The sequence below is a fragment of the Electrophorus electricus genome, chromosome 6, assembly GCF_013358815.1.
Source record: "Electrophorus electricus isolate fEleEle1 chromosome 6, fEleEle1.pri, whole genome shotgun sequence".
Taxonomy (NCBI): Eukaryota; Metazoa; Chordata; class Actinopteri; order Gymnotiformes; family Gymnotidae; genus Electrophorus; species Electrophorus electricus.
In genome coordinates this window covers 10,865,262-10,885,935 of record NC_049540.1, presented here as the reverse complement: position 1 = coordinate 10,885,935, position 20,674 = coordinate 10,865,262, and the positions used below count along the sequence as shown (strand labels likewise).

General features: G+C 42.6%; 2 protein-coding genes across 5 annotated transcripts; one reads left to right on the top strand and one right to left on the bottom strand.

Moving 5' to 3' along the window:
- Nucleotide 1: 1 nt before the first annotated feature.
- On the top strand, nt 2-9,501 carry lrsam1 (leucine rich repeat and sterile alpha motif containing 1). 3 transcript variants are annotated; one of them, XM_026998522.2, is made up of 25 exons: nt 2-107; nt 762-913; nt 1,027-1,083; nt 1,351-1,395; nt 1,511-1,588; nt 1,704-1,772; nt 1,888-1,972; nt 2,196-2,317; nt 2,589-2,679; nt 2,837-2,946; nt 3,194-3,223; nt 3,306-3,428; nt 4,040-4,179; nt 4,326-4,370; nt 4,701-4,771; nt 5,043-5,142; nt 5,238-5,325; nt 5,467-5,541; nt 5,956-6,036; nt 6,391-6,486; nt 6,854-6,952; nt 7,061-7,192; nt 7,391-7,451; nt 7,546-7,706; nt 7,948-9,501. In XM_026998522.2, exons 2-25 carry the CDS (start codon nt 842-844, stop codon nt 8,068-8,070), a joined length of 2,154 nt encoding a protein of 717 aa, XP_026854323.2. In that variant the 5' UTR covers nt 2-107; nt 762-841; the 3' UTR covers nt 8,071-9,501. The 3 variants fall into 3 exon arrangements, with proteins under 3 accessions (XP_026854323.2, XP_026854324.2, XP_026854325.2); XM_026998523.2 differs by lacking the exon at nt 2-107 and adding an exon at nt 129-362; XM_026998524.2 differs by lacking the exon at nt 2-107 and adding an exon at nt 129-406.
- Nucleotides 9,502-10,290: 789 nt separating this feature from the next.
- fkbp15a (FKBP prolyl isomerase 15a) lies at nt 10,291-20,341 on the bottom strand. Of its 2 annotated transcripts, XM_026998518.2 has the most exons (26): nt 20,197-20,341; nt 18,209-18,315; nt 18,038-18,116; nt 17,852-17,921; nt 17,667-17,741; nt 17,493-17,591; nt 17,084-17,233; nt 16,493-16,561; nt 16,185-16,328; nt 15,905-16,041; nt 15,669-15,717; nt 15,381-15,485; nt 15,081-15,186; nt 14,664-14,755; nt 14,450-14,516; nt 14,192-14,298; nt 13,924-14,016; nt 13,732-13,826; nt 13,366-13,468; nt 13,002-13,173; nt 12,568-12,704; nt 12,315-12,473; nt 11,796-11,885; nt 11,593-11,658; nt 11,378-11,485; nt 10,291-11,020 (listed from the first exon to the last, which is right to left on the bottom strand). In XM_026998518.2, the coding sequence occupies exons 1-26, from the start codon at nt 20,259-20,261 to the stop codon at nt 10,730-10,732; spliced, it is 2,835 nt and encodes a 944-aa protein (XP_026854319.2). In that variant the 5' UTR covers nt 20,262-20,341; the 3' UTR covers nt 10,291-10,729. The 2 variants fall into 2 exon arrangements, with proteins under 2 accessions (XP_026854319.2, XP_026854321.2); XM_026998520.2 differs by lacking the exon at nt 11,796-11,885.
- Nucleotides 20,342-20,674: the final 333 nt, after the last annotated feature.

Genomic DNA, 20,674 nt, shown 5'->3' with positions numbered 1-20,674 from the left:
GTCAGATAAAAATATTGCTGCACTGTCAGGAAAAGCTTTCTTGACAGTAATAGCTAGCCAGCTAACCAAAGTATTAAATTGACAATCTGAAAAGATAATATCTGAAGGTAACTTACCGTATATAAATTTTGTCTTTTAATTTTTTTTTTACAAATAATTCCTTATATGCTATTCAGCTAGCATTAATTTGGCAAGCTATCACCAGCTAACACTAGATGACTGTTCCCGTTTACTGGTTACTTGCGAGGAGAATGTTAAACTAAGCGGGTCTGGCTGTCCTAGCTTGACATTAAATTAGCTACTTGCCCAGACCTAGATTTTTAGCTAGCTAGCTATAACGCAACATTTCTAACAGCGAACAGGTCAAATTATACTATGTTTATATTTTTTATTATGTAGCTATAGAGTAAGTGACGCGTTTGTGTTTGTCAACAATCTCTGCTAAATGAAAATGCTAGCTGGGGTTAGCTAGCCTTAGCTAGGTGAACTGTTATTGATTGCGGTCGTGCGTTGCCACACTCCCGTTTAATCACATACTGTAGTAGAGATTACTAGTTATTTTAGCAAGTAATTATTTATCATAACTATCTAGTTAGATACTTGTTTAATATCAGAATGTCACCGCTCTGAGCCTGAATGTTACATAGCGAAGACGTACTGACGTGTAGTGTTCTAAACTCGGACGGAGTGAGATATGTGTAGGAAGTGTTTCGCTCTCATCTTATAACATTCTCATTATATATTTTAATGGAATTCTGCAGCAATCAAAGAAAAAGGCTTCATATAGAACAGGAAACCTGAGAGTAAAACTCTGTCTGGACTCGAAGAGTGTGGCTTCAGAATGCCTCTGTTCACCAAGAAGAAGAAGCCCAGTGAGAATTCCAAGAAACGCTTGGAATATCAGTTGTGTCTGGTGAGTGTGTGAGCTCCTGAATATTTGCATTTCAACACCTCAGCAAGATCCTATCAAATGTTGGTTGTCATTCATCTTGTAGATATATTGAATGTGAATCTATGTTCTGACAGTCTAAAGAGGCTGGGGCAGATGATATTTTGGACATTTCAAGCTGTGAGCTTTCTGAGGTGAGTGACTAGCAGAGAGTAACAGTTTAGCACTGTGATTCAGTGCCTCTGTTTTCTCCACTTCTTATGCATTTTGTGTATCTTATTGCTCATCATTAAACAGATAGCCGTGCTCAGCAAAATTAATTTATGCTGCATTTGAAAATCCAAGCTTCCAAACTGAGCTTTGTTCTGATTATCTACAATATGTGCTTTTCACGCAACCATTTTTTTTGTACTGAAATAGCTTTTATACATATGTAGAGATAATGTATATTTTTTCCATAGGTTCCCTCCAGTGCCTTCTCCATCTGCAAGGTGCTTCAGAAAAAAGTGAGGTTCTGCTTTGCCAGGCTGCCTTAGTTCACCCTAAATGAAGAAAACAACCATACAAACCATAACAAAAAACAAACCATAGTTTTCACAACATTTCCCATCTTTAATGCAGGTGTTCATTCTCTGTGGAAATGAGCTGAGGTCACTGGTGCCCAAAGGTTGCACCATCACCGCTCTAACGACTATAAAGGTGCAAAAATGAGACAAGATAAACATTAAAGGATCTTTTACCATTTTAAAATCTTTTTTTAAAATAATTTTACAATTATTATTATTGCAAACATGCCTCTTTGGCCATTCCTAAGGTGTTGGACCTGCATGAAAACAAGCTCACCTCACTCCCAGATGATATTGGGCAGCTGACCTCCCTGCAGGTAGCATGGTGCTCTTAAACACCGTTTAAAGTATGTTTATAAATTTTGTGGTTGGCGTTTGTCAGTATTATTTAGTGTTCTTACAGCTGTATTGGTTGGTGATGTCATACTCTAGGTGCTGAACGCAGAAAATAACCAGATCAAAGCTCTACCAGAGACTGTAGGGGATCTTCGGAATTTGCAGACTCTTAATGTGAAAGGTTTGGCTGTTAGGATCAGGTTGAATGTCTGAAGTCCACCAGAACTTCTGAAGATACCATTGCCTTACATTTTGCTGATACTGTTAATGGAAATCTTAAGAATGTGCCCAAATCAACTGGCTTGGAACTTTTTAACATCTACCACTTAGGCTTTACACAAACAACATCTACGTATGTTTACCCACATGACAAAACTAAATGGGTAAATTTCTACTTTGTGAAGGGAACTGCCTCAGTGAGCTTCCCTTGTCAGTGGGTTGCATGAGCAGCCTGCGTACCCTGGACCTGAGTGAGAACAGCATCCGAAAATTGCCCAAAGAGCTGGCCAGCGTCCGCACACTAGAGGTGAGACTAAGGCTCGTCTAAACACGGGGACAGCTGCGGTCCACAGGCTGTATCAAGCATCCTGATGTGTGTGCCGAGTAATATTTCTGTAGATGCAAGGTCGCCTTGATTAAGAGACAGGCAAAATGTACCACTCAAGGACCTTGTGTGTGTGTGTGTGTGTGTGTGTGTGTGTGTGTGTGTGTGTGTGTGTGTGTGTGTGTGTGTGTGTGTGTGTGTGTGTGTGTGTGTGTGTGTGTGTGTGTGTGTGTGTGTGTGTGTGTGTGTGTAGAGCCTGACTCTGGATGCAAGTGTTATGAACTATCCACCTGCCTCAGTCTGTACAGCAGGCACAGAAGAAGTCCAGCGCTACTTGTGCTCAGGTAAAGATACCTTTACACTACCCATCACACCAAACCCCGCCCCCACCCCATTCAAGTTATAAATAATAGCTTCCACATTGTTATTCTAACCCTTTTATTTCATTAAAAATTGCAAAAGTGTAATGTCAGAAAATCTGATATGAGGACTGATTTCCAGAGCTGGGCCTGGAGTACTGTCCCCCCTCCCAGTATCTTCTGCCTGTGCTGGAGAATGATGACGGAGCGCAGAGCATGGACTGTTTGGATGGGGAGCATGTAGCCTGGCAGGTGAGGGATCTAGTGAAACTGTTCTGTGTATCAAACCAAGTTATTTCTTACAAAAAGATTATATATGCATATGTTTAGATTAATGTGCTCTTAATAGGGATCTTAACAATAGTAAAATTGTGCTCCACTCAAGCACTTGCATTTCCATATGCAAAACCAAAGGGGTCTTTGTTAGTGTGGGACTAAGCCTTAGATGTGCCTTGTAGATGACCTAACTTTGCTTGCTTATTTGTCTCTCACTTTGCAGAGCAAATTCATGGACTATGAGAAGAGGAAGGTATGATGTGTGAATCTTGGTCAATTCATCTATTGGGTGTTGTGACTCTTCACACCTGTCCCTCTCCCTCTGACTCCACCAGGAGCAGAAGCAGTTGGAGAAGCTGAACTTTGAGAAGGTGCTGGAGGAGAAGCAGAGGGAACAAGCACAGCTCCTCCTCCTCAACAACTCCCGCAAAGAGGGCATGTTGCTGTCCGTCAAACTGGTAGCCACAGTGACCGCAGAGGAAACAGCACCCAACATAAAATTAGCAGTTTATTAAAACACATGCTTATGTATTAAATTAAAACACAGTATATTAAAACAAATTAATCTTGTGCACCCACATGCAAACAAGAACACTCTCTTGAGAACATCTCGAGTGTAGTACACGTAAGAAAGTACAGGGACTGCGGAATGGCACAACTGTAATGGCGCTACAGTCATCCATGGCCAGGAACTCAAAAGAATATAATTGACCTTGCCCTCTAGACGGAAAAGATGGCTTTGTTTCCCTTTCTCTGTGTTGATCTGCATGATGGCAGGCACCTATAAGGGCACATGTATAGAATCAGTTGATACCCTCCACCAAGTGTGTTGCATGGCTGGCTTCACGTGTCTCAGAGGAAGCACTTTATCATTGCAGGCTTGTAGCTTTAATGCAATAGAAGGGAAACCAAGCTAGCAATTGGCAGTGACTAGACCAGGAGAAAGGAAAAAAATTACAGGTGTATTTTCATAAAATGTGAAATTTAAGCTTGACAGTGACTGTTGAGCATGAGTTCTGTGTTTTTTTAAACATGTGCATGTCAGCAGCTGTGTGCGCCTGTGTTTTAGGAGCAGGAGCGCGTCGAGAAGGGAGTATGTGAGCAGCAGAGGGTCCAGGAGGCCGAGAGACAGAAACTGCTACAGAGGGTGCAGAAGGCCGAGGCCAGCATCGCCGCCCGCATCAGTAACCTGCTCCTGGACAACAAACGGTGGGGGAACCTGGTTTAGGAAAGGGGGGTGGGGGTATAATGAGACAACATTGAATCATACAATTATAAATTACTTTCTGTTGGTCTGAGAATTAACATGTTCACTTGGTTTTGTCCTAAGAACACATGTGTTCTTGTCCTTACAGCCAAGCAAAGAGCGCAGAGATCCTGCAGGCATTGGAGGAGGACCGGTAAGTGCAGGCTACACCCTACCCGTCCTGCTACTGGAACATATGTACTTTAGCTAAATGATTTATACACTTGAAGTGGTTTCTCTGTAGATAGGTTAAAGGCCCTTTGCACACACAAAATGCATTAAGCTGTTTTCTCTGGTCCCTGATCTAAAAGATCAAATGTCTGAGGTCTACATTTAGATCCTATTATGAATTTAGATGCCAAGTAGCGTCTGTCGAGATGGATTCCAGCAATGCGAAGGACAGCGCTCATTCTAGAACAGCCCATCATTCGGTTTTGTCTGAGAAAGGGAATGGTTATAATTATGATTTTCTGTCTGTCTCTAGGATCCGTATGGAGCACCTCACTGCCATCACACAGGAAGAATCCAGCTCTTTAAGAAAGAGGGACGTAGCAGGTGGGCATGGGACATGTAGTTTAGCCCTACAGTTGGAAAGTTATTCTTTTAAAAAATGATCTCAGACTAAAGTTAGCATGAAGGAAGCATTTTTCTCTGATTCACAAAGTGACAGTAGTGTGTGTCTGCAAATATCTGGTTTAAATCTGTCTGAACTCTAATATTCTAATATTCTAAGACATATTCTACAGCTGGATGATGGACCTTCACCCACTCACCTTCTGATGTTTTTATGTCAGCACATGAGATATAACTCTCACCATGTCCATAGTTGCCATGCAGACCATGTTATCTGAGAGCTACTCAATAAGGCTGCTACAGGAGGCCAGTGACACAAGGAGACAGAATATGGTTTCTGAAGCCTGCAAGAGGTACAAGCAAATGGAACTGTCACATCTTTTAACCACCAGCATCCCTCCCCCTTTCGGACAGCCAATATCGGATTTCTGTCTATGTTCCTCTCTAGTAAGGAGACCTTAGACAAAAAGTTTGAGCAGGTGTTAACCCTACAGCAGCTGGACAAAAGCAAAGCCATCAGCCAGATCCTTCAGGAGGTAGAGATCGTCCAGTGAAGCCCTTTACTTATAGTACATGCTCCATGATTAGATATTCCTTTTGCCGATGCAGAAAGCAGTTTTACCTTCATATTTGCTGAGGGGGAAAAACCCTGATGCGTTCTTGGCTTTGCTGTGCAGGAGGAGATGCAGAAGGCAGCGTTCGAGGCCCTGCAGCTCCAGAAGGACAGCGTCCATGGTTACATCCGCAATCAGGTAGCCAAGCTGCAGCCGGGACACCAACGGCCATTAGAGGAGCCTTTAGCAAATAGTCTTTAAGGTCATTAAGGTCATTGTAGCACCAGCTTTTAGGAGAGACAGAGCCTCACTGAGAGACAGAATAGTCACAGCTGTACTGTAAAAAAATCAGGCCTATTTCTGACCACTGAGATACAGGTTTAAGCTTTATGAAAACAAGGTCTTCAGAAACCAAGTGGTCAGAGATCATCTCCAGCAAAACCATTGCAAAAGTATATTTTTATTTCCTCCTTTTCTCCTCCTGCTTTGATCATCTTTCTCAATCAGTGCCCTCCGCATACCATAACACTGACCATAACAATGTTTTCTCATTTGTTCTGTCCTCTGGCTCCATTGGGCCTGTTCACCCTCGCTGTGTCTCCATGTTTCTAGATTAAGCTAATTGAGGCAGAGTTATTGCAGCTGACTAAGCTGGAGGTTAAGAGGAGAAGTCTGGATGCAGAGAACTTGCAGGTATGTCAGCAAGTAGACACTGTGGTACTGTGAGTTTTGTATGTAGTTTAGTGGTTGTGTTCGGTAAGAGATCTGGTTCCTTGGTGTAGCTGAATCAAGGTTTTAGCTCTTGGCTGTCTTTAATATTAAGGAAATTCTGGGTGCACTAGATATCTCCCCGGCGATTTCCCTGTGTGTTTTTGCATCCATCCAACCTATTGATTTGTTTAATTTCAAATTTGAGATCACTATTTGGCTTCTGACATTGCTCCAACCCAGTCTGCCTTGCACCATACTTACCATCATCATCAGAGTTGGAGACATATTCTTATTGACCTCAGTGTCTCTCACTGTGTTTGCACACGCATGTATTAGGAAGCATTGGCAGAGCAGAGGACAGCTCTTACAGACATGCTCCAGCAGTTGTTGAAGCAAAAGGACCAGAGAGAGATGGAACTTAAGGAGATCTTGGTAAGGCCATAGCTGGCCCAGGACCAGCCTTCATAAAACACAAGGAGAAAACTGATCTCAGATCAGAACAATTCAGTGCTTCATCACAAAAATGTATTTCCAGGAGAACACTGTGCATGGCTCCAATGAGGTGGCTGATCTTAGAGAAATAGTAGTCAGTGCAAAGAGATACCATATTGCCTTTATCTGGAGCCTGTATGCATTCTATAAATCCTCTCTGAATGAGTGTCCCAATCACTTTTGACATTAACCTTAAAATTCTTTGTTAGTGTTTAGAATTCTGATTTAGCATTTCTCAGTGTTGTAGAACAGTGCAAATACATTCTCAGCTTTTCCTGAAAGCTGAAAAGGTGGATTGTTCTTTTAGCTGGAGTTGGAGCTGAAGAGTGACTCCACCCAGCAGAATTACTGGATGATCCAGTACCAGAGGCTGTTGGATGCCAAGCCTCTGTCTCTGCGAATGCAGGTCAGCCCCTGTGCAGCCCATGACGACAGCAACACCTGAACTCATGTATAGCCACTGCAGCTTACCATCAGCTAAGATGTTATGCTTAAAATGTTTCTTGTTTCTCAGGAGGCTGGCGTGGATAAGGAACTAGTCAGCTTGTTGTCTAAGCTTTCTGCCCAGCACTACCTGCCTCTCATAGCACATCATCGAATCACAGCAGAGAGTCTGTGTCACATGACCACTAAAGACCTAAGCAAGGTCTGTCCTCCTTGACCTTCCTGATGTTAATTAAGCAGGTTGAGAGTGGGAACTACTGACTATCTACCTTTGGTGCAAAAAATCTTGTGTAAATGTAGATTTTAGGTTATATCACAATCATATCATTGTGTCATTGCTGTCATTAACAGTCTTAAAAATGTGGTCAATCCTTTTTAATTTCTCCTTACTACTAATCAGCTGGGAATCAACGAAGTGGGAGTGCAGAAGTCTCTCCTCCGCTGGGCCAGAGAGCAGACTGGTAATGCAGCATTTTTCATTTTCTCAAGATTTACAAGTTCAGCTCTCCCCATTATCCTCGATCTCACTCTGTGTTCAAACATCACACCCCTCAGGTTCTCCGAAAATGCTCGAGGCACAAGAAGCTGGTCCGTCCTTCCCCAGCGCCCCCCAACTGACACCCCCACTCACCCCCAATACCCCCCTGACCCCCACAGCACCCAGCCCAATGAACGGATCCAGCACCTCTGAGTGCGTGGTATGCATGGAGTTGGAGGTAAGGCCCAATGTCTACCCTTCAATGAACATCTTTTTAATTTTTTTATTAATCACAGAGATTAACAGATAGTGCTTTAAGATTCCTCTGACGAGCATTATATACAGCATTACTTAACCATCTTAGTTAAGGGAAACTTGGAATAATGCATTACCAGTTCATTTTTAAATAATGATGTCTTTCTCTGTGGGATTAAGTCAAGGACGCTGGTTACCCACACTGTTCTCGGCCTCTTGTCTAGTCCCAGGTCGTCTTTCTGCCATGTGGCCACGTGTGCTGTTGCCAAGTCTGCAGCGAAGCCCTACACTCATGCCCGTTGTGCCGCGCTGATATCTCCCAGCGCGTCCGCCTGTACCATGGCTGAACCTGATGACCCTCCCCACCCTTCCTGCCCCCCTGGGCTGCCTCTGACTGCACGTGTGCTTGGGCTGGTTGGAAGCCACTACACGGCTCGTCCAGGTTCACCTTCTGCATGGTTGTTTCACTCGAGGTGTCCTGAAGTGCATTTGGCTGCTCTGTCCTGTAGTGTCTCTTTTTATGGGAGCAATTCTAAGAGGAGAAAGATGCTACTAGGCATCAGCCCTGCTTAACCTTTACCTATATTTTCACTTGGTAGGGATAAATGGAGATCCTTGCTGTCCTGAACTTAATCAGAATGACAAAACTTTAAGGGACAAACAGAACTGCTCTTTTGTGCTGGTTACACTGTTGTCATTGTACTGCCTTAGCAACTGTGCCTTTTTTGTGTCTCATGTCTGTTCTATCAAAATTCATGACTGTTACAACATGGCATTTGTCCACATGGTCCTGAAAAAGGCTACATAAGTTACTTTCCTTATGTCATGCTTGGGTTTTATGCCTTCTGTGCTTGTCAAGGGTTATGGAGGTTCTGTTTGGAACATATAGATTCCAGAAAAGGTTGCTGAAAACCTGATTAAGACTGGACTCAGTAATGCAATCTAAATGATTTCAGTTATCATTAAAGGCAGTGTATTGGTGAATTAATTTGTTCCTGTCTAATTAAGACCTTCACACCAGAGATCATGTTTAGGGTTTGGCATTATAATTTTTTTAAAGTATATACTTTCATGTACTCTGTACATTGTGAGGCATACATAAACCAATCACTAGGCGTTATTTGAAAAAAACAACTTTGTACTCACTTTGAAAACTTGCCCCACCAATGCTATATTTTTAGTAGTCTGCAGACAAGTGTTGTGCATCTAAAATTAATAAACGTGTCAATATTTGTTGTCATGATTATTAATTATCCTCACCAACAGGAAAACCTCATACATGCATACATACATCTCATGGGAACCCTTTGTACCGATTCTCCATATCGAAATTTAAAGTGTTTAACCTTTTCCCGCTTAAAAACCAGTCAAATTCTTGATGAACTGCACCTGTTACTTGGTTGTCTTTGGCGAGGTCCCACTTTGTCATTTTTTTCTGGTTCTCTAGAAGGACTTTAGTTTGTGTGAAGATGATATTGTAGTAATATACTGTGTTGTGTTTGTCCCAAACGTAGTTCTTTAGGTTTAGGCAAAATAGATTAATGTCGGTCATCCTATAGAAAACTCCGGCAATTTCAAGTCTATGCGAAGGCATGATGTACCATGAAAGTTTCAAAAAGGGTGTTGATACTGTCACTAGCTACTGTATTTCAGGTGCTACACACATACTCTCAAGTCCTAAAGCAGTTCTGTTCTTACAAACTTCCTCCTAGTAAAGTGCTCTTATAACTAAGCATTCTTTGGACAATCTTGCTTCCACAGGGGGAAAAAATAAAAAATAAAAAATGTAAAGAAATTTATATTTTATATATATATATATATATATATATATATATATATATATATATGAATGATTGGAATGGTTTAGATCATCAAAAATAGTAATGCATTTGCACATCTTAATACATATTCTTCATGCACTTAGTACACAAATCTTGTAATGTTGACCTATATCAATTGTGTGTGTGTATGTGTTGTAGTGCTTTCTAGCTACAAATTCAGTGTTTTGCACTTTGTATCTGAGCAACTTTCACTGTGAATGTTAAGGTTACAAAGCTATATATCTAAATGAAGAAAGCTTCCCTTGAGCAGTCTAATTACAATCCTAATTTTCAAATGATGGAGCATGTTCTAAAAACATTCAAACTTAGTAAAAGGATGACTAACAAAGTCATTACCATTTGCTAATGATATTAAAGCATGGTCTCCTTCCTCTGGTGTCTGCTGTAGGAATTTAGCAACCAGTAATGCTTTGATTATAAATTGCCTATTATAAGATTCTCCTGATCTAATGTGATGTATTTGTGAACCTTAAACGCGAAGCACTTTCCTTTTGTCTCATGCTTTCCAGCATTAGACACTGTATTGCCATATGGATTATGATTTTTGTAAATCTCCTCCCCTGGAGAACTACCATAGGTTTTATGTTGCTGTAATTATGTGTGGGGTTTGGCATCTCAATACCTGATCCATTAGTGTGTTAGGAGAATGTTAAATAAATTTGCCTGGCACAAAACTGAATTGTATCATTTTTTTCCTTTTAGTTGAAATGTCATTTGGCACCCCGATTCTTAAAATGACTTTATTCATCATTTACTTATATTTCTTTGTAAATCACATTTTCATACATTCCTTATCATATTTTACTGAGAGCAGCTATAACATTTCTTTGACTTGAATATTCATAAAAGCATGTAGTCAAAGCAATCATAGCATAGCATATTGTTTGAAATCATGGTATTATTATATCATAGAAATTCTTTGGGTTAGTCTAAAATCACTCCACAAAATGATGTGCAAAAAACAAGTCCACAAGTGTGAAGGTCACTCACTCATTAGGGACAGCATCTCTGGTAGATGTTGGTCTTAAGATGAACAGGGTTCATCCGCAAATTCTCATTTTGCTTGCATGGAATAGCCATCTATTGCCTCTGTAAGAGGGCAAGGATGAGTGCAGCCATGCAGTGACTGGCTACCATTTTGCACCTCATGTCATGATTGGTCACATTAATCTCCAAGCCCTTTGTTCTTTGAACATATTGACTGCTCATCTAGTACTGATGAATCAGCAGTCAGTTGTGAAGTTTCTAGACTGAACATTTCTTCAGCAGTCACGTCAAAGGCCTTGTCCAGCCTTGCCTGAATGTCGTTCCCTTTCTCAGTTCTGATTCCACTTTCCACTCTTTTCTCCACCTTTCCTTCATTCTGCATCTCCTCTGCAGAGACAAACTCCTCCTCCTCCTCCTCCGTCTCGGACTCGCTCTCCTCAGGCTCTTTGAGGAATCCCATAGTCACATGCTAGAGAGGGGGAAAAAAGTACTCAGTCATTCATGCTATTGATGCCATCTTATTGTTACTGTATCAGTGAGTATATGATTAATCAGTTCATTACAGAGAACCAGGCTCAATGTTTGCAGATCATTTGGACAGCAAAGAAAACTCAATATCCATATACTCTGACCAATTTACAGATGCACAGTCTTATTTATTGTTACAATTTCCATATTTGCTCAGATAATTTTGTAAACATAAAGCTGTAATATGCAGTGTAGTCTTTCTAGAAGTTGTTGGAACCCTAGTGTTGTGCTCCATTTTACTATTAGTTGAAAATGGCTATTACATGTGTACCACTTTCATAAATTGATTGCACACTACCTTGATCATGTAGAGGAGGGTCCTTAGGACAAAGTCTCCAGTATAGGACTCCTGCAGATCAAACTTCAACTTCAGAGAGTGGAACAGTATGTTCATCACCCGTTTCACCTGTTAACCAACACATCACACACTGAAAAATACAAACCTCCATTCAACTCATTACATGAAACAGACATCAGCATATCCTAGAAATGACGAGACAGCTCTCCCGTTACCTGAACAGCCACATGCACCTCGTGCTGCTGCTGCTCGCTCTGTGCTTCCTGCCATAACGCTACTCGCTGCAGCGTGTGGAAACAATGACTGCCATTAGGAGTGAGAAAACGCAACCGACAGATACATCCGTGGATAAAAACATCCGACAGCCAAACCCAGACTGTCCCTCCGGACGCTTCGCCTAGGGCTCCCAGTGCCGTACCTGTTCCTGCAGGTGAACGATTGCCCCCTGCAGCTCGGCCCCCTGCTGCCCCAGTGCTGCCTCCCACTTCCGCCACCACTCCAGCTCAATCTGAGCACCAGCCCACGTGCAAAACTAATGATTAGTGTATGAGCACAGCTCCAAATATCAGAAAAATATCATGAATATGAATGACTTATCAGGAATTTTCTGATTACATTATTATTATTATTATTATTATTAATCTCTTTCAAAGTAGTGCAATTCGGCACAGTTGAATTACATTCATGCCAATTATTTGGCTACATTAGATGGCAAGTTCACAATAAACTGCATAAACTATACAACTTCAGACTGGATATACACCGTAATCTATGGCACAATGAATGTGAGCATGTGAGGTTTTTTAGTTTTCTAGATGCAAAGCACTTCGTGGTCCTGGCTTGTGTCTCACTCACTCTAGGAAGCTAACGAGTCAGACAAGGGGAAGATATTAGCACGCAAATGGTGGTGCCATAACACTTTTCCTGTGCAATCCACCTGTTGTGTGGGGTGTGTTTCAGTGTTCAGTGCTCTGGCCCTCTTCAGCTGCTTGAGGAGACACTGGTTCTCCTGCACACAGTTCTGTCGCTTCTCCTCCTGTTCCAACAGCAAGCGCTCCCGTGCCAACTGCCACTTCCTCTTCTTGTCTGACAGGATCTGGAATGGCACATAAATGAGCTTGTCACCAAGATAGGCCTTGTAATGAGAAGGGCACGTGATTTGGCATTTGTGGATATCTTCATGTGGACACCTGGTCAAGGTGGTCTTTCTCTGCCCTTAGGTCTTGCATCTCTTCCTCCATGCCATTTACCATTAGCTCCATCTTTCTGTATTTCCGTTTTTCAGATCTCCACTGCTGTCGACAATGTTCTCCCTCATTCTTTAGTTCTACACACACACACACACACACACACACACACATACACACACACAAACACACTTTTACTGCAGAAGTTTCACGTTTAGTCCCATAAGACATGCCTTGTTCCAAAGAAGCACTAGTTCTGAAAAATAAAATAAAAAGACCAATATTAAGTTTTTTCACTTTATATTTATACATTACATATTATGAGGACATTAATTCCGCCCCCCGGAATAAAGCCTCAGACTTAAATCTAGTGCAGGGCATTAATAAGCGTGAGGCAGACGCTCCCAGATCAGGAGCAGCTGTCTATCTTCCTCTACCTTCCACCTGAGCCTCCAGGGTGTGGATTAGAGCGCAGCGACTCTGACCATCCTGCAGGGCGGCACCAAGTTTGGCCTGCAGCTCTGTTGCCCTCTGCTGGAGACACCCTACCTCCTGCTGCAGTTCGCACACGCGAGAGGAGGAGGCGGCCAGCTCTTCAGCCAAACGCACCTGGAAGAGGGCATACTGTGTCTACTGTAACATACTGCCAGCCAGAAGGGATTACCTTTGGGGTAAATGCATTCAGATCAGGTTCCCCATGTACACATCATTATTTCTGTGGTTGTGAATGCTAATGTGACGTTAATGGAACAGGCAAGCTGACAGCCAGCCCTAGTGTTCCAGGAGCGGGACCTCACACACCTTTTCCTCTTCAGCTCTCAGTAGCCCGTCATGACTTTGCTGACTTCTGTACTGCAGTGTATCGTTCTTCTGTTCCAGCAGCAAGTTGCTCTGTTCCATATACCTGACACACACACACACACACACACACACCATATAAGCAAAGAACAGATGCTGACACCCAACACGGGATGAATGTGACTCATGGCTAGGTTTCATGACTCCAGAATGAACTTTCCAAAACTTTCCATCTGAAGATCTCAAAATTCTCTGTTGATAAATTATATATATTATGATTAATATATCAAGAGAATTTTGAGATCTTCGAGAGAGAGAGAGAAAATGGTTTTTGATGACTATACATAGAGAAGGATTTATAGAACATGCCTCTGGTTCTGTTCATTGAGCTCCTCTACATTACGTTTCTGTTCTTCCACTTTAGAAGCCTTCTCTAGAACCTCCTTCTTCAAACAGGCATTCTCCTGCAGTCAACAAACCCAGACAGAGCATTAAAAATAGAGCTTTAAAGAAGACTCAATTCCAGAAACCTTGTTGAGTGTTCATTAAGGCAAACCTCACCTCAATGATTCTCTGTACATTTTGCAGGATTATGGCTGCTTCCAGTGATATGCTGGACAAGCCGAAATCTCCTCGCTTCTGTAGCTCGTCCACCTGAAGAGGAACACCAGAGCGTATTTAGCGGTTCAGGTCGATGCCATTTTTGTTCAGTTCATTTTATTAGATATACTGATCTATAATGTATTCCAATATCATTACACAATGAATACCCCTTTGTAGGAAAAAGGAACTGAACCAAAGCCAAGCGTCGTCTGCATTCACGTTGTACCTTCGTGGCCATCTGGTCAACTTTGTCTGCCACTCTTGCAACTGATAATCGGATTTCAGCTTCCTGTCGTCGAGCCTCGGTCAGCAAGAAAGAGCTCACGTCAGCAGCTTAAAAATATAAATTGCCATTATGAAGCCATAAAAGCAAGCAAAAAATATTCAAATATTCCCATTATCAAATTAGAGGCAGAGGAACTGAAATCTAAGTAAAACGAAGCACAACAGTATACGAAAATGGCTCAAAGCTGGTCTTACTCACTGTAGCATAGCATGTGCTGGGGTGGACAGACTGGTTGTAAGGGCTGTAGTGGTGCTATAGGATAAGACTGGTAATGGCAGAGCAAATATTTATCTTTATATAGAACTTTATGATCCCGGAGACAATACTCATCAAGATATTACAATTTTCAACACAGACAAACCGAGCATCATGAATGATAAACTGCCTAAGCATGATTGGAGCTGATACACACCTGGAAAGCGTTATCGGAGCTGACAAGCACCTGTGGCGGATTGACTGTGGTAGGCGTCTCCGGGTGCGGGAGAGAAACTGGTTTTAAAGGAGCTAAAAACGAAGCACAAAACAGATGTGACTATAAAAAACTGAAAGGTCAGAAAGGTTTGGAACAGGCGAGCAGCAGTGAATAATTCATGTCAATTCAGTTCAAATCAGCTTTGTTGCACATCTTGTAACAGGGACAATGCAAAAAAAAAACAAAAAAAACCAAACAGAAAATCAGTTCTGGACTGCTAACAGACAAACTGCAGACAACAGCAGCCCGAGGAGGAAAGTGCGAGAGGACATGAAAGGGGAAGACGCTCCCTCGGGGCAATACTGTACGGTAGGATTTAAAGATGTGACGGCACTCTCAGATTAGAGGCACTCTCACCAGCACTTGGTGGAGCAGAGGAAGCCATCTGGACAGGCTGTGGTGAGGAGGAAGGGGAGGGCGCCAGGCTGGGTGCATCACAACCCCATCCAGACACAGCACCAGCCTGCACAGAAAAGGGAAGTGACAATGTCCATGTCATTTGAATTTCAGGCTCCTTTTCACCACTATGGCACACGTAACAATGTTAAGACAACATTTAAGACTTCAGCAGACGTTTGGGAATTAAGATATCGCCGGACATTAAGGAAAATGAACGCAACCTCTCGTTTTGCCAGTTCTCCACCTGTGGCTCCTCACCTCTGGCTCCGAGTTGCTGGGAATGGCCCCTATGAGAAAGGGCAACATGGACTGGCCCATCTTAGCCATGCGTGAGATCAGCTTGGCTCTGCCTGCATCTGGATGCTATTGTTTACAACCAAAGAAAGAGGGGGGGGGAAAAAACAAACAAAAAACCAAAACATTGCAGTTCTAAACCCAACGATGTGATGAATGTGCAGCTCTAGATGACTAAATGCAAAATAGGATTTTGTTAATGATTCAATGCCAATAGACAAATCAACTACAGTAAAATGCTTCATCTCCCACCTTTGGAAGCACATTCACAGGTCCAGATTTAGCCTGCGATGCTTGACTTCTAAATATTAAAACAAATCATTAGCCGACATACACTCACATTAATGATCCAGACGCTTGAGTTTAAATAGCCTCCCAAACAAGTCTACAAACACTGCTGCACTCAAGATAAAGCACTTCAACAGTCAGTCCATTCAAAGACACTTCAAAGCAGTACTGTCCAATTATGCGACTTGTCTTGGACAAACCCTTGCTCAGGAGGGACACGAAGAACAGGCTGCTCCGTCTCCTCCACCCTCAAGCTGCCCGCATCAGGGACTCGGGAGGCATTAGCAGAGTCTGCAGATCCTACAGCAGGGCAGCCTCCATCTTTGGACAATTTAACCTAAATTGGTCGGTAGTGAGACAAAAAGCTCTCAGTGATAAAGTAAGTGCGGTGGAACAGTTGATGTGCTCCCAGCTGAACTGAGAGGAAGGGAGATGTCTCTGTGCTGAAATGCAATGCAGAGCACGTGGGTTCAAGCCTACCCAGCAAATTTCCACCTCGAACACCACAGTGCTGGTGGGTGGCAAGCCGTTTGGAATGCCCTGTGACTCATAAGCCATGCTGGCAGGGAGAATCAAGAGGCGCCGCCCTCCTTTCTGCATTCCCAGCATGCCCTGCTCTAAGCCCTACAAAGCACAGAGAGAGAAGAAAAAGAGAAAGTTAAGACAGACACAGAAGAACAAAGAGGGAAAGTTATCTGAGAGTTTAGAAGAACTGAGCAAGTCTAACATGTTCAACAGAGGCAAATGTACGAAAATGAAGAGTGTGCACTCCCAAACAGATGCCTCACCCTCGGGGCTTTGCCAGTGCCGAGCCGAACACGCTGTAGCTTCTCTCTGCCCACGCTGGAATCGAACATCTGAAAGAAACAGACAGTTCTAATGAACCACATCATCACCTAGATGTCTTGCTTTCAGTGCGTCTCCACACCAGGCAAACAGCACTCTCTCAAGGCAGATCTCTATGCCATTTGTGCTCAGAGTCTGAGGTTCAAATTCAGCTCAAGTTCTGGGCAATCCTGATGCATAGTCACTTTTTCTGTTCTTGTGCTAGAATAAGCCCCCAAGGGTGTCAGGCACCCAGCAGACATTCAATTACAAGATTAATCTCAAAGTGCAGGGTGTCGTTTAGATACGTAGGTCATGACCCCTTGTGCCAATTCTGCCAAGAGAGCAACATCACAAGAAGGAATGCAAAATGGTAATATGGCAATGCAGAAAGTGAGAATTACTGGATACATTTTATTGAATACACTTTCCTATTTTGGATTCATTGTCAAATTCTTCCTTGTATGCTCTTACTTGTTGATTACAAAGTAACAAACAAAGATGTGCACAAATGAAATCCAGCACCTGAAACTTGGCAGAGAGAGTGATGATACCTGTCCAATAGCATGGCTCTGAAGCAGCCAGCCAGAGAAGGAAATCTTCACAGCGTCGTCCATGTCCACAGCCCGCCCTTCTCCAAGGAGCAGGTCTTGGGTCACTGGTGTGTCTGCACCGTCCTGACTGTTCCACCGTGCCACACACACCTGGGGGGCGGGGGGGGGGGGTGCAAGAGATTGAGCAAGCGAGCGATATATAACCACTGCTTACGCTGCAAATTCACAATGAGAAATGTGTGGAAAAAAAACATCACGCCTAGGACAACATGAGAAGGCCACCAGAAAGAAGCAAGTCCTGTCTGGGGCTTTGAGATCTGTGCAGAAATCCACATGACTCCAACTTCACATGAAGCCAGCTTTGAACACCAGATGATTTGAACATAACCAGCGATGGGCTCAGGGTTACCTCCTTACAGAAGTCTATTCCAGCTTTCTGAGAGTCAAACTTCAGGGACCAGTTCTGGCACTGATCATCATAGAAGGACATGTAATTATCAGGCTGAACCTGTAGAAGACAATGAACGCCAATTTAAACAGCACTGGATTTACTGTAGAGAGAGGAGAGAAGAGAAGAGCTTACTGTGAGGACAAATCCTTGATGGATTCGTGATGTTGTGATTTGCTTTTGTTGACTGCCATACAACAAGACCTTGTACTGCAAGGACAGACACCACGAAATCAGTCCAGCACTTTTGCAAACATACTCTACAAAATTGCATGTGATTTTATCTTGCTCGATTATTCTGTGCACCATTATTCTCTCACCTGTTTGGTCACATGGTTTCCCAAGATGGCTACCCCCAACTTGCCTTGCTTTAAATATTGTCCATTTTCACTGAAAGTGCACTTAGTTAGAGATCCATTATACAAAAAGCAACATATTTCAAATCATAAAGGATAACTGTCACTGCCAGCCACCCCTCCAACTTGCCTTATCATATATATACTCACAAGCAGAAGGCATGGGCTGCAGTAGCCAATAGGACTGCTTGAGCTGTGGGGGGAGGGGCCTGCTTCTGAGGAGGCGGGCCTAAAGCAAACCACAGTGGACCAATCAGTGCACGCATTCATCCACTACTCATGCAAACCGCAGTGTTACTGGGCAAGTGACGTGGTGTGTACCGAAATGTGCAGAGGTTCGCTTGGGCTGTCTGGGAGCGATGAACTGGAAGGAGTCGTTGCCCTGACTCTCAGCTCGGTCCAGGTCAAAGAGAAAAGCCAGCTTTGCCCTGTGATCACCCAACATACATACATACATACACACACACACACACACACACACAATTTATTGTGACCTTCTCATCTGAATTACAGTCTATAAAAGAAGGTCAGAAAGATAAAGACACACACAGCAACACAAGGCACGGGCACGTGACTCATCACATGCTAAAGACTTGGAGGGTGAGGTCACCGTTATGAACCGCATTATCACCTAGATGTCTTGCTTTCAGTGCGTCTCCACACCAGGCAAACAGCACTCTCTCAAGGCAGATCTCTATGCCATTTGTGCTCAGAGTCTGAGGTTCAAATTCAGCTCAAGTTCTGGGCCATCCTGATGCATAGTCACTTTTTCTGTGTTAATAGAAAATTGGCAATAATATTCATTAAAAGCACAAAAATTCTAATTAGAATATTCTTAGTCTTAAGATGAAGAATAAATTACTGTCACTCAATTGATGCTGTGTATAAGAATGGGATTAGCCTGTATCGTCTGCAACAATACACAAGCAAATCTCAATCAGCAAATCTTTTACAGCTAAAAGAGCCAGTGACGAGCCAAAATCAGACAAATTACATTAAGAGCAGAGGGAACACCAGTCCCTATTGATTACCCATGCTTCAACCAGATCGTTCATCAACCAAATCACTTCATATCACACCAGCCTGAACACCTGAGGATATTCTGAAGCTTGCTTTGGTATGCTCTAGACCTAGTGTTGTTTGTTTGTTCTTTTCACCCCAAAAACATTTAAATCAATGCAGCCTTCACTGTGTGCTACTGATCGATATATCCAATAGCAGCAGGATCTCTGCACACTCAGATCGGTCATACTGACCCCTGTGACTCCTGGCACTGACAGTCCACGTCCCACACGGCCGTCATGACCCTGGGAATTCAGACACTGCCTGACGGCCCAGGGAGCCTCGGGAAGAAAGGGAATAAATTGGCCCCGAGTATCTCACCTCCTTCTGAGCAGCACTCTTTCCTGGTCTTGTTCTGTGTGGGCTGTAATGATGTGGACGCTGGTGTGTGGAGAGCCAGGCTGTGAACCAGCCCCAAGCTCCATGCCCACAAATAACTAGCATAGGGGAGAAATTAGCCTGACACAACTCTTGCCTCTGGCATCTGTTTTATCTGACATTGCAAGCATGTTCTGCCTGCTTTTATTTTCTGGTGGTCGCAACCAGAGCACTTCCCATTCGGTCTAACCTGAGCTTTCATATTTTTGAGTTGAACTCTCAGTTGCTGTTCTTCTTAATATGAATGGTGACATAACTTACCTCAGAGACAAGATAATAGTGTTGCTCATTAGTGTAGCTTAAAATGGATAAGTTATTAACAAATATTTTAAATATTTTATAGCAAAGATTTTTAAATGGTATCCTATGTGAGCAAAGTTTACAAAATGAGTTGCGCTTTATAGGGTCTGAAAACAAGACTGAATTTAATCGTCATACTTTTACTGATGAATTGAAACTACTTAAAATACATTAGATGCAGGCTTGCGGGATGTAATGGAAGGTTTTACACGTCTGACAAATTAAAATAGGCGATGTTATATATTTTTAACGCAGGGTTCAACTATTTCCAAATTTACTAAAACTCCATTTAAATTGTCAATACAGAGAATTTACTCACGTCGTTAAAACATATTTGTAAATAAAGCACACTGATATGCAGGTCACAAGTAGGCACAAGTAAAGCGTTATTTGCCTTTAGGCCTTTAGGAACGCCAATAGGCGTGCTTGTAAAAACTTCAAAGAGCTCTGAAGCAGCGTTCAAACATTAATGATCTCCTATGGTGAAATTAGGATTTGGGAGCCGTAAAAATGAATAACCCATAGACCATAGGCCTATACTTCTAAACATTTTCCCCCGTGAGTCTTACCCGCTTTTAGGAGCCAGAAAATCTTCATCGTGATAGTCTGAAAAAAAATCTTTAACTTTTTTCATTCTCAGGCTTGCCGAACTAAATATGCTAAACAAAGCACCAGTGTCCACAGGGGCGACCGCGTCCTGTTCCACAGTGGCGATAGTCGTGGTCTCTCAGCCAGTGACGTAACCTAATCAGCGGTAAGTGGTCGTGGACTAACGGATTACTGAAAAAAGATGACGCACAGAGCTCATGGGATATCAAAGGTATTCACTGCAGTGGTTTCAGTGAACAGAGCACCGTGAATTGAAAACACTTTTGTTTTTTGTTTTTGTTTTTTTGCAGAGTCAAATAAGATTTAAACCTCTGAAAAATTGTACAATTATTTGATGGTACTTTCTGCGCAAGTACTATTTTATTCTTTCTAAGGTTATCTTTAAAAAAATATCTTTGTCTGGGCGTTCACCAGACATTTTCACAATAGTCTTGCATT

Excerpts from the sequence above, each read along its gene's own strand:
- lrsam1 (XM_026998522.2), top strand. The coding sequence starts at position 842 with ATGCCTCTGTTCACCAAGAAGAAGAAGCCCAGTGAGAATTCCAAGAAA. Across the intron at positions 3,224-3,305 it reads TGGACTATGAGAAGAGGAAG|GAGCAGAAGCAGTTGGAGAA; the intron begins GTATGATGTGTG and ends TGACTCCACCAG. Across the intron at positions 7,707-7,947 it reads TGGTATGCATGGAGTTGGAG|TCCCAGGTCGTCTTTCTGCC; the intron begins GTAAGGCCCAAT and ends CCTCTTGTCTAG.
- fkbp15a (XM_026998518.2), bottom strand. The coding sequence starts at position 20,261 with ATGAAAAAAGTTAAAGATTTTTTTTCAGACTATCACGATGAAGATTTT. Across the intron at positions 14,017-14,191 it reads TTGACCAGATGGCCACGAAG|GTGGACGAGCTACAGAAGCG; the intron begins GTACAACGTGAA and ends GTTCCTCTTCAG. Across the intron at positions 13,174-13,365 it reads TGAGAGCTGAAGAGGAAAAG|GTGCGTTTGGCTGAAGAGCT; the intron begins GTGTGTGAGGTC and ends GCCCTCTTCCAG.